Below are 15772 nucleotides of genomic sequence, written 5' to 3' on the forward strand. Positions count from 1 at the left end.
AGGGGCCCGCTCCAAACTGTTCCTACAAGGTGTGATGTACTGTATGGCTTGGATGCAGCTGCTCGGCCATAGAAACCCATTCCATGAAGCTCTCTGCGTACTGTACTTGGGGTCATCTGAAGGCCACATGAAGTTTGGAGCTCTGTAGCAATTGACTGTGCAGAAAGTTGGCGACCTCTTTGCACTATGCGCCTCAGCATCCGCTGCCCCCACTCCGTCAGTTTACATGGCCTGCCACTTCGTGGCTTGAGTTGCTGTTGTTCCCAAACTCTTCCATTTTCTTATATTAAAGCTGACAGTTGACTGTGGAATATTTAGGAGCGAGGAAATTTCACGACTGGATTTGTTGCACAGGTGGCATCCGATGACAGTTCCACGCTGGAACTCACTGAGCTTCTGAGAGCGGCCCATTCTTTCACAAATGTTTGTCAAAACAGTCTGCATGCCTCGGTGCTTGATTTTATACACCAGTGGCCAGGCCAGGTGATTAGGACACCTGATTCTGATCATTTGGATGGGTGAGCAAATACTTTTGGTAATATAGTTACAGTATATTGTGGTACATGTGCAGAAATGTCACGTCACTTTTATCACCCATTACTTCTACTAATTTAGAGGAGTTTCTTCCCTCTGATATATTCCTGATCAAATTGTCTCAAACATCTAACCCCCCTCGAAAAAGAAAAAAGAAAATCCTTTTCATAAGATGAAAGAAGAACGTGCACACCACTTCCACCGCTCCCTGCGGTGCTTCCCTCTCTTGTCGTTTGTCTCCTTTTCCCCCTGCTCTCTCTTCTCGCACGGTGGCTTACCCGGGTGGTTTACGAGTCAGTCGCACGCGGAGGTCATGATGTGGGCATAATGCTGCCATCTCTCTGTGAAAGTGTGCCAAAGTTCATCTCCTGCCCCCGTCGTAACAATTATCTGTCAGACACTTCCTGGGCATCAACACTGTCAACATGTTTTTGGCTTCCATCCCACTCCGTCTAATATTTTATCATGGGGGCTGACCTGTTTACACAACACTTCATCCTCTCTGACCATTACAGAGCCTCATTTTCTGGGAATGCTATTGTAAAAGTAAACTGGCTAGTCATTATAAAATAATATGTCGGTCATATATCACATACTGATTAAAAATGGCATTTGCAGCACCCCCTATCAAAATGGTTTGGAAGACCTGCTAGCATTCATGTAATACAGATGTCCTCAGATTTATAATCATTAGAGAAATGATCAATCATCTATTAGTTGCTAAGTCCCACCCATGCCCCTGCAAAGATATTTTGCTTGATGGCGGCCGTTTGTCTTGCAGTCTTGCTCATATTTGACTTACTGTATCATATAAACATCAATGTTTATTATTAATTAATTAATTGTAGTTTGTAATGATGTAGAACTGCACTGCATCATACTGACATGTGTTCTATATTTTGGAATACTTTATATTCAATATTGTCCAGCACTTCATTACAGATAGCGATATCAACCAATACCGAGATTGGCAGCAGATTTTCCCTCAAACTACTGTCCGGTCACACCTTGTGTTTACTGTGATACCACCGGATGCATTTCTCAAATAAACACTGTTTGCACAAAACGAGGCAAATAATGCACTATGCAATACAAGTTATGGGAAAAGTGCCACAATTAGATTCATGGAAAAAATGATTAGACCTTTTTTCTTCAGTTTATTGATCCATTTAATGCCTGGTACAACTAAAGGTATATTTGTTTGGACAAATATGATGATAACAAATATAGCTCATAAGAGTTTAGTTTACCAGCTGATATCTAGCAACTTCCTTGCTTTTCTTAATGATACTGATCACTTAAGTTCTTACATGAATAGCTACAGCATTGTACTGCCAAAAAGTGTAACTCTTATGAGCTATTGTCATTGTTATATTTGTATCAGGCATTACAATGAACAGGAAACGGAAGAAACAAGGGCGGTCTAATAATCTTTCTCCATTACATTTTGTTAAACATTTTATCTCAGCAAAAGTCAGAGAAAAACCAACTGAAGGAAGACTCCTTATTTTGCCTCACATAACCAACGCTTTCATTGCAAATTGAAGCTATTTTTCCAAGACTCTAATTGTGTTATATGTCGTCTCGTCACGGACATCCTAACTGAGACAGTTAGCTTGTTGCTGTGTGTGGAGCACGTCATCACGCCTAAATCATAAATGGCACAAAAGTCCATACAAATATAAAGCAATACCTAATTTTTATGAAAATATCAGAAAATACGCTAATAATATTGTCAGACCGATATTATCAGACATCCCCAACTGTAATACATATTTATGATAAATAGAATCATAAAAAGGAAGTGTAATGAGAATGAACTGTTTTCAAAATGAACAAATTAATTTAAAAAATATATTCATTTGGTACACCCAATTGTCATTATTCGTGAACAATTCAATGCATATCTAGGGCCTATGAAATATATTTTATTTTTCCCAAATTCTGTTTTTTCCATTAAAATTTTTTCGAATTCCATTTTTTACATGTATTTTTTTTTACCATAGCATAGCATAGCATAGCATAGAGTGCGTGCTTTTTGGGTTAGCAAATAAAACGTCCATTAATTAAATGCAAAAATCCTTACATTAATTTACGGGCCAATGTTGCCCAGTAATTGAGAAACAGATGCAGCCTGGTTAACCTTTCTAAAGGGATAGCAGCCTCTGCATGCATTGCTACAACATCTTCAACCAACTGTAATGCCCGTGCTTGTGATTTAGGAAGATGAAGTCACCAATGCAGTTCCAATCGCATTGTAAGATTTTTTTAATGATGCCCTTATTATGTTTAAACAATTAGATAAGATGCGGCAAACAACATTCTTATTTTGACGGCCGGACATGTGTTGTGTGTGTTGAAAATGTCCGTTGACGGTGAAGACGAGCTGGGTCCAAGAAGAAACCTGCATTTCATCTTTTTTCGCACACAGTCGGACTAGCATGCTCTGTTAAACTATCTGTAAGCTAACCCCGCTAGCTTCCATTCATTCGGGAGGGGGCGGATTAATGCTTATTATGAGATTACGCCAAGATTGAGTGGAAAATACCCCCATGAACTTTCCTTATCCTCACAACGACATCATTTCATTCACATTATGTTACTTTCAGTAAGATTTCGAACGTAATATTAAATCCCGTTTTTATTGGCCAATTCTGTGATTCTGTTAACGTGGAAATCATAGAACTATACAGTGTATATATTATATTAATACAACTTTACAGTTGCATTTAAGGATAATACATTTCCTTGATATGCCATTCATCGAGGAAAGTCAATTAATTCATATTTTTGCTTTTGAATTATTTTAATTACATACTGATATCATGTTGTTTTTTTATCTTAAAATTTAAATTAGTTTTGAAAGGTTTTTTTGATTCCCACATTTTTATTTCATTTGGATTAAAAGACAGAAACCCACCACACGTCAATATTTGGAGATACAGTTGTCCCTCGACATACATTGCGATTTGAACATTGGGTTTTTCAAAAATGAATTGATTGCTGTTTCGTGGTCGACTATGGCATATTAGGGGTGTCACGAGCGACTCAGTTTACAAGACGAGAGAATACACGAGATCGGGTCTACGACAACGAGACGAGACAAGATTAACTTTTACTTTTAAGAAAAGTACAATGAAAAATTAAACATATATGACAATATAATGCAATCTACTAATAGAATTTCGACTACGTTACACTCTTCTGCACTCTGTGTGTATGGTACCGGCTCTGCATCCACACACCGAGACAAGGAGACTGTATGACAATAGGTGGCACGTTTTTGGCTTCTTTGTCCTTCTTCCTCACTCAGTTCCAAAAACCCATTCTTAAGTTTAGAATAAATAAAATGGAGGCTAACTAGTTAGCTCGGTAGCTTGCTGTGCTAAGAGCAGCGGCTTGTCTCTTGTGTCATTTCAGAAATTGTAGCCTGCGCTTAAGAGTTGCACAATGTGGTGTAAACAGAGCTAGCAGTGTCTTGAGTGTACGTCTATGTATGCTACATTCATATCAGAATGGCTGCCCTGTATACCCATCAGTGACAAATGTCATAGTGAGGATGGATAGGCTGATGTCGATTTTCTTTTTTTGTCATGCGGTTGAGCCACATTACATTCGAGAGACGACAACAAGGAACTTTCACAATTTTCACGTGTGAGTTATATCTAATTATGCTTATCACGTCTACTATATTAGGCAAGACGAGTATAAAGGAGGGATGGGATGCTATTCCATGTATACAGGCACTAGTAATGTTAAAACATGTCATAAACAGGTTTCCTATGCTCTAACTACAAAAATATTCCATTTATTAATATTGAATCCTATTTTGGAGAAATTCACTTATCGTGGTCAGGTCTGGAACCAATTAACCGCGTTAAACGAGGGACGACTGCACGTGTTTTTTCTAAGGATAGCAACTCAATTCACATTCCGTTAGTGAGAATCGCTCTGTGAATGTTCTGAACTCCTGTTTCTGTGCAAGTGTTGTACGGAGCAGAATAATGCTGCCTGAAGGTGTTTTGCTGCTGCGTGGATGGACTGCAACTCTCCAGAATGCTGATGGAAAACACCTGCCACTCTCTGAAGTTGAGTAAAAAAACACCCCACTGTGGCCACCATAGGAGAACATACAGTGAAAGCCTCATGACAGCACAACTCTGTGTGGCCTTGCAAGTGAGTGAGCAGCACATTTTCCTTTTGTGTTGTGCTGTTGTGGGGGCGGGGGCGCACATCTGCTCGCCTCCCTTTGAGGGCGGGGGACATTTGAAGTTTGCGGGGTTATATTCAAGTCAAGTGGCGGTTACAGCTGAATGCAAGTCAATGTCTGCAATGTGAGAGTGTGTGTGTGCGTGCATGTGCGAAGAGAGAGGCTGACGTGAAGCCAAGTCCTTCTGACAATACAAATCATACAATAATAGAGACTATCCCAACCCCTCCCCCAAAACAACACACATCTATGCTGCTCTACACTGAGGCTGCATCCCACTCACTCTAAAGATATCACATGGAGACCAGCTCCACTGTGTTCTCTCTCGTAACACAAACCATTATCTAAAACCTCAACCTCTCCCATCAAATTAAACGTCCGTAAATGTGATGCTTTACATGGAGAGAGCTTAAACGCGGATGCTGGCGGGCATTTTACAGATATACTCACAGTCAGGTAGCGGGCATCCAGGTCTACCTTCTTCTCCAGCTCTGACAGCAACTCGTTGTGGAAAGATTTCAGCTGAGTTGGAGTGAAGAAATCACAGGAAAAAAACACAATACAGTGAATCCAAAGTGTGATCATTTCACTCGTGCACATGTTGATAAGAACTGTACACTGACTGATAAGACAAGATAAAAGAAGTGTATCAAAATGTCAGCTTTTACAAACAAATACATGATTGCAGAGGACCACAGTGTATCCCACCAGACATTTTTAGCATAGATTCCCAGTACAGTAAGTTAGTTTTTTTTTTGCTCAAGCCCTAAATTAGGACTGCATCCTTGGACCCAAACTTAAAAAATGAAATGCAATCCTCAAATTGTGGACTAAAATGGAAAACAGCTAATTTGAAACAGACGATAAATGGAGACAATGTTTTTTACGCCTGGGCAAATTAGAAAACCCAGACGTTTGCTTGAAATTTGCTTTTGTAGACCATCCGTGCACCCAGCGACTTCAGAGGCTCGGTGGTTCATACAATCGGCGTTCATTGGAGAAGTTTACTACACAAAGTAAGCGTGGCTCCCAATGTTTTACTTTGATAATCCATGACCGAATAAATAAAAAATGGAGGAAATCTTAAGCATAGCTGCTCTACCAAGGGTTAGGATTAAAAAAAAGCTCTGTTTCCCACTCCTTTTCAGACATGTTGAATTGGAAATACGTGATGTACTTCAGTGTAACTTTAATTAAGTTTATAATCCATTGCCATTAGCATTACAAATTTGGAAAGAAGTTTTTCTAGGGATGCTCCGATCAGGGTTTTATGCTGCCGATTCCAACACCCATCATCCATGTGTACAATCGGCATGTACCGATCACATAGATTAACTGGAAATGTTGCAATTTATTTATGATGAGCGCTACTGGCCAGGGGTGGCGTACAAGGGGGAAGAGTTAGGACAATTCCAAGGTCCCTTGGCGGGTGGGGGAGTTGAGTACGTGGTGGAGAGCAACTGACGTCGGGGGTTCAGAGATGAGTTTAATCTCGCCATGGGTTTCGGCAGCAATGGCAGCCCGTGTTGTTAATAAGGGAATATCGTGCCCGTTGTGGGATAATTCAAACCTGCAATAAAAGGATGTTGTTCGTACGATGAAGTCTGGCTTTTGTGTGTCTCACCAAACAGTAAAGTAACACTACTGACACTTAGCAGCAAGACAAGCAAGCAGCTGGTGTATCTTGCTTGCTGCTGTAACAGATGAATTTCCCTGCTGTGGGATTAATAAAGTACTACTACTACTACTACTACTTAGTAACCAGTGTAGAATACTACATATCACGCCTTTGAATGCGTCTTTAGAAAGCCTATTTTAATTCATCTGGCCATTTTTATGCTTGGGAATTCTTAAATTTGGCAAAAATATATAATGTTAGCTTAAACATGCATGTTTTCACGAATAATAAGCTGTATTCAACCACAAAACAGGATGATTTATTAATAAATTAAAAAAAAACATGATAGAGTGAAGCTGTGAAATTCGAACCACAAAGTGGTGAGGGACGCCTGCACATGAAGAACGAATTAATATCAATGGTAGGCATTATTATCGTTAAAATGTGACCTTTAAGTACATGATATAATATCCCATTATGCTGTGCAGGTGTTGAGCTCATTGTGGACGTTTTAAGGGAGCCAGCAAGTCAGAATACCAACCATCTCCTCCAGCTGCACTTGGATCTGTCTGTGGACCTCAGCCATCTGGAACAGCACATCCCCTGCACACAGGGAAAAAACAACACACAAAAAAACATTACTCAAAAGGCAGTACTCAAATCTCTGCAGAGCACACGCGCGCGCACACACACACACACACACACACACACACACACGCACGCACACGCACAGTCACATAAAGAGATGGAGAGGCAATCTGGTGTGCACGGCTCATGCAAGACGTACACAGCAACAATAACCAAAATGAAACAATAACTTCAAATGATACAAACATGTAGAGAAAGTGAAACACCTACAAGGACGGTTGTCCACATAATAAAAACAACAAAAACGACAAAAAGGATAAAGCATGCGGCTGGAAAGAGTGCTTCAGTTTGATATACCTACAAGCAGCCTCTTCTCAAAGTGCAGTGCATTGTCGAGGAAAAGGAACACAAAGAGCAACATTGAGCGAAGGACAGAGAAACATTGAGACCTGGTAGAAAGACAGAGGACATCAAAATGAGACAAAGACACAACCGGAAGCTCCAAAGCCCTTTTGACCTACAGGCACTTAAATATGACCGAAACAATCAAACCATTACCGTTATGTCGGACTGGATACAGGATATACTGAAATAGTCATCAGAAGAAGATAACTGATGTTTGCTGACATTGAACTTTCAATGTGCGGGTTACAGCACAGAAATGTTCTACACAAGCCCACACAGAGCTTCCACGCTCAAATGTTCTCCATATCTTAAGGCACTCCCACTCTCAGACTTGACCAGTTAAAGAGAATATCTTAGCCTTATCGGACCAAGTAGTTCCAACAGATGTTTGTGGGTCCGGTCGTGGTCTAAAGGGCTTTGGAGTGTGGTCCGTGTGCCAACACACAGCACAAACAATGCAACAAGTGTAACACACAAGACAGCAGCACAGCACTGTGGTGGCAGACTGCACTTGAACTGCTCATTGGATGGGGGTGGGGGGGCCAACAGAAAAGCAGGCGGGTGGCTTTAGATAGCAGAAATAACAATATGCATTTGATGCAGTGATGAAAACTAAGCAATCTAAACGTAAATTCTCATTTAACAGGGCTGTAGATGAACGCAATGTATCTCACCTGACATCTCTGTATTTATATTCAAATACAATATGTAATAAGTGCTATACGGGTAAAAGTGTACAGGTGGTCCTTGAGTTTCAGCATTCCATGTGGCTGAGTTTCGTGCTCCCATAAATTGAAAGCGTAATTTTTCTCCATACAGAAAACTCACTGAAGAACTAGTTAGAGCGGAAGAATACACTAAATGTGGCCCACGTGCGGCCACACTACTCTCAACAGTCGACTGAGCATTAAGAATAAAGATCGTATAGTAACGTCTAGCCGGACATAAAGATGACGAGGATGTGGTCGCTCAACAATCTCTTTATCGCAAAAACAAAACAGGCTACTGTCGGCTGAAACCACGCCAAAACAACATCAGCAAACTCAACTCTCTGCACAGAACCCTTCCCCAGCACCCCCCCAACACAAACACACACACACACACACACACACACACACATGCACACCATCACACAGTCAGGACTGAGCCTGTCATCTTCACAGACAGAAATCACAAAGTTCTTTAATGCTAAAAATAACTGCCAAGTCGCTACAGTATCCTTGAGTATGTTAAAGGATCTGCTCCTGTGTAGAAAAAAGGTCCGACTTACATCACAGTCTCGGAACGGAACTAGTGTGTAACCCGAGGACCACCTGTATTCTGCTCACCCGTTCAACCTAACGGGCAACACAAACAGGAAGTGCCATTGTGCTGGGAGATCGCACGGCAAGTGCTGCTATTGCGCTCAAGAGAGTTTGTTAAAAAAAAAAAAAAAGGTTTGTTACGAAAGCCAAATGCTGTGTAATAAAAAAGTTAATTCTGCAATACTTCGGTTGCGTTATTTTTAATGAAATATTTTCATAACCAGATTCAATGCCACAAATTCATGTTTATAACAAAAGCTTACTATTTAAAAAAAATAAATAAAAGGATCGGTACCGGATTGGACCTGCAAAACTATAGAAAAAAAAAAAAATCGGGTAGGACTGGAAGCCAAAAAATGTGGTTCAGGACATCCCTAATACAGGTATAATATTACTGTCATGTTTTAAGCTTACTGTGTTACTCAAAGCAATACATTACAATAGAAACCTTCATCTTTCTCCACATTAATGCTTCCAGATCTTTATTCTCTTTCAGACCATGATTGTGGCCCAAATATGTGACACCATTGCTGGGCCCCCACATGCACGAGGCTGCACAGATGTACTGGCTGGGCCTCTTTTACTTTTTAGCATCCTTTCATGTTCTAGTTGTTGCCTCCTAAGAGGGCTTGCGCGCACACAACATGGGACAAGAGTTCAGACCAAGTTTATCATGCGCATTCATCCACTGAGTGTGTGTCTGAGTGTGTGTGCAGATTAAGTGTTTTTAAACGAGGTGGTTTTTCAGGGTGTGTGCTCTGGAATACACAAAGGCACGCCCATTCTATTGTAGCTTCAAGTACACTGAACAGAATTTTTGCCCCTTGTCGGCTCCCGTAGCAACGACCCCGGCGTTCTCCTGCTTCCATGACAACCCGGTGTAGTGAATCCAGCTTGACCTTCGCCAGCAATCTCGCTTCTCTCTCTCCCTCCCCTTTTTGTGCCATCTCTGCTCTGTTTTACTCCAGCCCACATTCTGTTTAGGCCGTGTGGGTGTTGTTACACAAGTAGGCACTGCAGGTCCACAGTGGAGCGTCCGTACCACCTTGCAGGTGTGTACTGTAGCTGTGTGCTGCTCATCTGCAGGTGCACATCCACCTAACTCATAAAGGAGGCCGTTGTTGTTGTGCTGCATTCGAGAGAGCTGGGAAGACACAGCGACGAGTGCAGGAGAATGTGTGCTCCGTGCCAGCGTTGCTCTCTGCCGGAATGCGGATGTCCTCATCGGGCTGGCAGCTCTTATAGAAACTCTCACAGGTTGCGTCCTGTCGTTCACATAGTTCTTACATGACACCATATTCCATTCAGGTAATCATTCCTGCTTTTTTTATGAGCTCAGCCGCGCAACTTTCTGTTGATTGTTGCCATGGTAACTATTTGCATCTCCACAGTGTGATGTTTCCCTTCTTTTCCCAGCTTTGGCACTGTACATCGTGCAGCAATTAAAAGTGATGACAATAGGAGGGCCATCAGTGATTCATTCATTCTTTATTCCCCTGCTTTCTTCTGCACTGCTGCCAGTATGCTTGTTTCTGTGTGTATGAGTGATGGCTGCTCATTTATTAATTGATCTAACGAGTTTTAAGCCACTGACAGAATGCCAAAGGGGCTGTGATGAGGGACGAGTTTGTGTAAGCTGCTTAGCAGGCCTGCTGGGCCCCAACAAACCAATTGAGACACATGACCAGCGGTCTGGTCTTTGCCCGTCAAATCTAGTTCTTGGGAAAATCATTGTCTTTTTTATGTATTATTGTTTGTTTGTTGGTTGGTAATGGACAGCGGAAATCTATGTATTTATTATTATATACTGTATATGATACACCAATGATTGGTGGGACGGTACCAAAAATGGGTCATCCAGCTCATCCAAAATTGCATTCAAATATTGTAATTTATTTTTGAAATGAAAATATTTTGGTAGGTATCAAATTGTGTGGTTTTATTTAGCACAGCTGTGATATTTAAATTACATTTCATTTTATTTACAGTACATGCAGGTATCATGTTCTTCCTTAGTTTCTTAATTATGTTCTCAAAATAAACACAATTATGTGCATTTTTAGGGGTGCAAAATAAATATCGGTCCAATATAGAAAATAGGTCCAATAACTGATAATTACAACAGCTCCCATGAGGCAAGATTACCCATACTGTGCTAGCTCTGAGCTACAAGTGGCTATTACGGTCATGGGATACAGTGTTTCCTCGTTTATTGCGAGGGATAGGTTCCCAAAATAGCCCACATTAAGCGAAATCCGCGAAGTAGCCAACATTATTTCTTTACAATTATCATACATGTTTTCAGGCTGTAAAACCCCTCACAATATATATTTATACACTTTTCTCAGACAGCCAATCATATTTTCTCACATTTTAAACACTCTGAAAGTTCAAATTTAGTTTGAATTGTAATGATCAATCTGCTGGATTGGTCACAATAAGTTATTAAGTGACTCACCATATTCACTGCTCTGACCGTACTTCCTGGCGCTGTTCGCTGTAGCGTTTTTGTATCCTTGTTAAAACACATTCCTCCTGCCGCCATCCTCCTCCTCGTCCTACTCCTTGAACCGAAGATTCATTTAGTCGGTTTAGATCCTCTTCTTCTATTGCTTATTGGCGGTTATCAAGCAGCTCATGAAGTTTGCAAGTGACGGCACAAAGGAGATTGATTGACAATGGTCTAAAGCCAATTGAGGACGCAGAACAATGGGTGGGTTCCCCCTTAGCCAATACGGACTGTTGTGGCTCTATATTTGGCTGGCTATTGTCTACTGTGGGTTCCTAATTGCTGCACACGTCTTCAACATGAGTGTACAACACCCTCTACTGGTAGCAGTAGTAAATACAACAACAGACATACAACAGAGCACCGATAGATCGCTGTAATACACCACATGGACGCAGAACTCAATGCGCGTTCATATACGCTGTTAGCGAGGGAACACTGTACATTAGGGGTGCTCACACTTTTTTAGCCTGTGAGCTACTTTTAAAATGACCAAGTCCCAAAGATCTACCTACTACTATAAATATAGAAAGTGTATATATTTACTATATTTATTAAAAAAAAATCAGAGTAGGTATTTATGTAGGTTATACATGTATATCAGGAGTGCACGCACTCTCAGCATGCAAGTACAAGTCAAAATGATCTACCTCGTTCTCTAAAACATATAACATATACAAAATGTAACCAGTAAACTCTGAAATTCTATTGTAAATATGAATGATTAGTAGTTCACGTTCACATTTTCAAAGTTTACAGGTAATCAAAGTAGTTGCTATCATAATCTACTTCAATGTGGAAATAAAGATAATTACATAACTCCTAAATAGTTATGTACATAACCTGAGTACTGCTAACATGTCAGTCAAATTAGCTACGTAACGTTCATTAGGGCACATGGTTGATGTATTACATCCAGTTAGCATTTGCTATCAAACATTACCCATATGCAAGAATTTAAAATGACAATGCAGCCGAAGTCAAGACAACATATTGAAAAGGTTTGGGTACATTTTTAATTTCGTCACGAAATAACAGTTTAAGAAGCGAACGTGTAGAAAACACTGATTTCTGTAGTAGAGTTCATGACGTCAAGCAAAGCCAGTAAACAATACACTTTTTTTCTACGTAACTAGCCGCTACAAGAGAACAGATAACTTCTGTTATAGATGTAGACATCTTACCGCAGAGTTAGTTCATCCATAATCACAATAATAAAGATGCATCTTCGTGTGCAGCTTGAAACTCTGCGGGGGAGCAAGCGCGAATCAGGAGGGGAGCTTAATGTCAGCTGACTGACGTCATATGACAACTACAAAGTTTACGCGATTGACCCAAACTACCTTGGCAATCTACGGTAGCTCGCGATCGACGTAATGGCCGCCCCTGATGTACATCAATCATCGATTACCATCACAACTTACTCTTGTCAAGTGTCACTTAACAAGCTTGCTCTCTTGTTATCATTATAGGTATTTTTTAAAGTGTTCTATTCAAACATGTCACCTGCATTTAATGACAAATGAGCAAACAGAGTGGAGACGTGCCATTTAAATGTTGGCAGTGCTCTCAGCAACTTTGCCATTAAGTTAGCAGTTTGTTCTCATTGCTCTCAGTTCATGTTCGGCTAGTTGTTAAAAATAACTGCAACTTTACCAAGCATGAGAAAATATGGGTACCGCAATGACACCAGTTGAGAGCCCCTCTGACCCTTACACTCTTAAAAAAAAATGTCACATATTCTAAATCACACCACAAATTGATTTACGTATATCCATGTTGCACTGAGAAATCATATAAGGCAAATAAGCACAAGGTCAAAACTAATTTTCAAGAAACCCATAGTAAGAGTAAAAGTAAAAGAAGTTATTCAATTTTAGTGTCAGCGCTACCCCCCTCAACCCAACCCTTTTTTCTATTACGCTCTCAAAAGGATTAGGAGGATTTGGAGAAAACTGGGCTTGCCTTGGCGGTGGAGTGCCTTCTACTCTCTGAATGCAAATCCAGTGATTACTTTCAACTTGTTAACACTTGCAAGTGTGCCACACTGAAAACTATTCACAGAAAACGGCTTACTGTGAAGAATACCGGCAGAAAAACAATAATTATTTAACAAGTTGGGGGAAAATTAACTAGAAAAGTAGCCAGTGGACTTGCAGTAGGGTGATAGAGCAAAGGTTACATAAAGTGCCAAGGTTACATAAATCATCCTTGGAGGATAACGTATTGACTGATGACCATCCACAAATGTCTGCGCCTACTTCCATGAACACCATCTCATCATTCTGACATCTCCTCTAATCATAAACCCGCGCATGACGGCTAAAAGGCCGTGTCCCCCGAGCCAAACTTTAATTACTGCACAACACACTCGCTTGTAGCCGACAGCATGGCAGAGATGAACTACACGCAGGCTGATTGATTTGACAAACGGAAGAGAAATGTGTACAGGGAGTGAGAGAGATTGTTATCGGTGTGTGTGTTTGTGTCCTTTGAAAGATTTTGCTTGTTTTTGTCAGCCATCAAAATGAAAGTTACTGTAATTTCCGGTGTATAAGTCGCTACTTTTTTCTTAAACTTTGAACCCTGCGGCTTATACAGCGGTGTGACTAATTTATGACCATGTTCTAATCCTGTGACATCTCCCATGCTTCAGAACTACGACTAATCGTTTAATTACTGCGAGGAAACGGTATCTCTTTCTTTGGCAGGAGCCAATCACGAGCTATAAGGGAACTCACGACGAGCCTGTCAACCCATAAAATGCAGGTAGTTGCTGTTTTATTTAAACTCGTATTGGTACTTGTCTTGTATGATGATTTGTTTGATGATTTGAACGTTCTTTGAAAAATGACACAGTGAGTCAGACTGTTATATTGAGTAATGACCTCCTGCAATTTCCGATGGGTTGATAAGCTCGTTGTGAGTTTTGTCATAGCCCATGATACACTTCTGTCAAATAAAGAGCTGCCGAGTCCTCATGGACTCGTGCACGTCACATTATGTCTTTTTGTGGTGTGGACATGTGCGGCATATGGTCCAGTGCAGCTTATATATGTACAGTACATATCTCTTTCTCTATCTGAATTTAGTGGGTGCGGCTTAAACACCGGTGCGTCTTACACACCGGAAATTACGGTAATTAGGAAAAAGAGAAAGCAAAGTGGTAGCTCCATATAATGGGTGAGATTCTGTAGTGGGTTCTGTTTATTTTCTGGGATACAACTGCATTATGCATTTGTCTACAAATACAATACAAAATATGCAAAATAACATGCAAAATAATACAAACACACAGTATACTCACAGACCATAACACTGCTTAACAATTTAATAAACATCCAGTACAAGTGACTGATAATAAGATAATGAGAAAACAGAAAATTCCCATTAAATGCTCCAATTATAGTCCAGGTTTTTGTTTACCTAAACCTTGGCAGGGTGCTAAATGTCAACTTTTTAAACTTTAATAATGATTTAGCGTGCATGAGAAAGCTCTCTTTGACCTCATAGTAGTTTACTAACAAGTACATAGCATAACACAGCAGCAACAGAACCAATGTTGTAATATCAGTGAGGAGCAAACCACCCAGCCAGCATTAATACTGTTGACAAGTTCATTGTAAAAAGTGTAACGCATAGGTTTTCACGCCAACAGCTGAATAGCACAACCAACATTTTAAAGTGCATGCAGAGGTAGATAAAGCTGCATGATATTGACCACTCATGTTACTTCTAATGCAGTTACTGCCATCTTGTAGTAAGTACAAAAAAAAAACAAAAACTAAGTTGCCTATAGTCACACATGTTTTCTGAGCCGACACTAATCAGAGAACCCAGCGGTTATTTGCATTTGTACATGCACGCTGGACTTGGCGATTAAATGAAAATAGAGGCTTTTTTTTTTTTTACTGTGGTTGTAGGTTGCAATGGTCATACAGTGTTACTTTTTCATGTAGGTGCATGAGAGGGGAAACATATTACTACAAATAAATGCAGTTGTACTTACACTGCAACCACAATAACACGCTAAAATATGTTAACATGTTAAAATAATATCTATGCCAGAAAAGTGTATGAATATGCTAAAATATAAAAAAAAATAGCACGTGTATGTAATGTATCCCTAATATAACATATTCTAGTTGAATTAAAAAGCGCATGCGTAACACAATGAGCACCAAACACCAAGTGCTAAATGTGCTCATATACAGAATGTACAGGATGCAGAGGCCCCATGTGCACAGTAACATTATTTAATCTTGCTTTGATTAGCTTGAGTCCCCTCACCTGAGCATAGGACAAACTGTACACGCCTGCAAAACACACCTAAGCATTTGAATAAAGAAACAATCTCAAAACCCAGTGAATGAAAATGGGAACATGTGGGTTTGTCCACACGCTACATGCCCAAGCAGCCACCAGCTTACTTCCTCCCAAAATGCTGACAAATGGATTCATTTCCTTTGTGGCTTCTAAAAGTGGACAAGCTAGGAAGAGGATGAAACTTTACTTCTGCACATCACTGCCACAGCTCACGTCAGAATGAAGACACTGTGAATGAGTATATTGATGGATGGAATGGAGTGTGGGGGCTAGCGCCT

The 15772-nt window shown here is 40.4% G+C and overlaps 1 protein-coding gene across 7 annotated transcripts in view; it reads right to left on the reverse strand.

The window, feature by feature from the left end:
- Positions 1–15772, reverse strand: part of LOC129171149 (brain-specific angiogenesis inhibitor 1-associated protein 2-like) — an 82249-nt gene that overhangs the window by 28177 nt on the left and 38300 nt on the right. For all 7 annotated transcript variants that reach the window (XR_008566742.1, XM_054759538.1, XM_054759542.1 and 4 more), the window contains exons 4-5: positions 6904–6965; positions 5195–5266 (exon numbers count right to left, since the gene is read on the reverse strand). Coding sequence is in view for 6 of the 7 variants with exons in the window: in XM_054759538.1 (XP_054615513.1) it covers positions 5195–5266; positions 6904–6965 (134 nt within the window). In the remaining variant the exon portion in view is untranslated. The remainder of the gene's footprint in view (positions 1–5194; positions 5267–6903; positions 6966–15772) is intronic.

Source organism: Dunckerocampus dactyliophorus, chromosome 18 (genome assembly GCF_027744805.1).
Source record: "Dunckerocampus dactyliophorus isolate RoL2022-P2 chromosome 18, RoL_Ddac_1.1, whole genome shotgun sequence".
NCBI lineage: Eukaryota > Metazoa > Chordata > Actinopteri > Syngnathiformes > Syngnathidae > Dunckerocampus > Dunckerocampus dactyliophorus.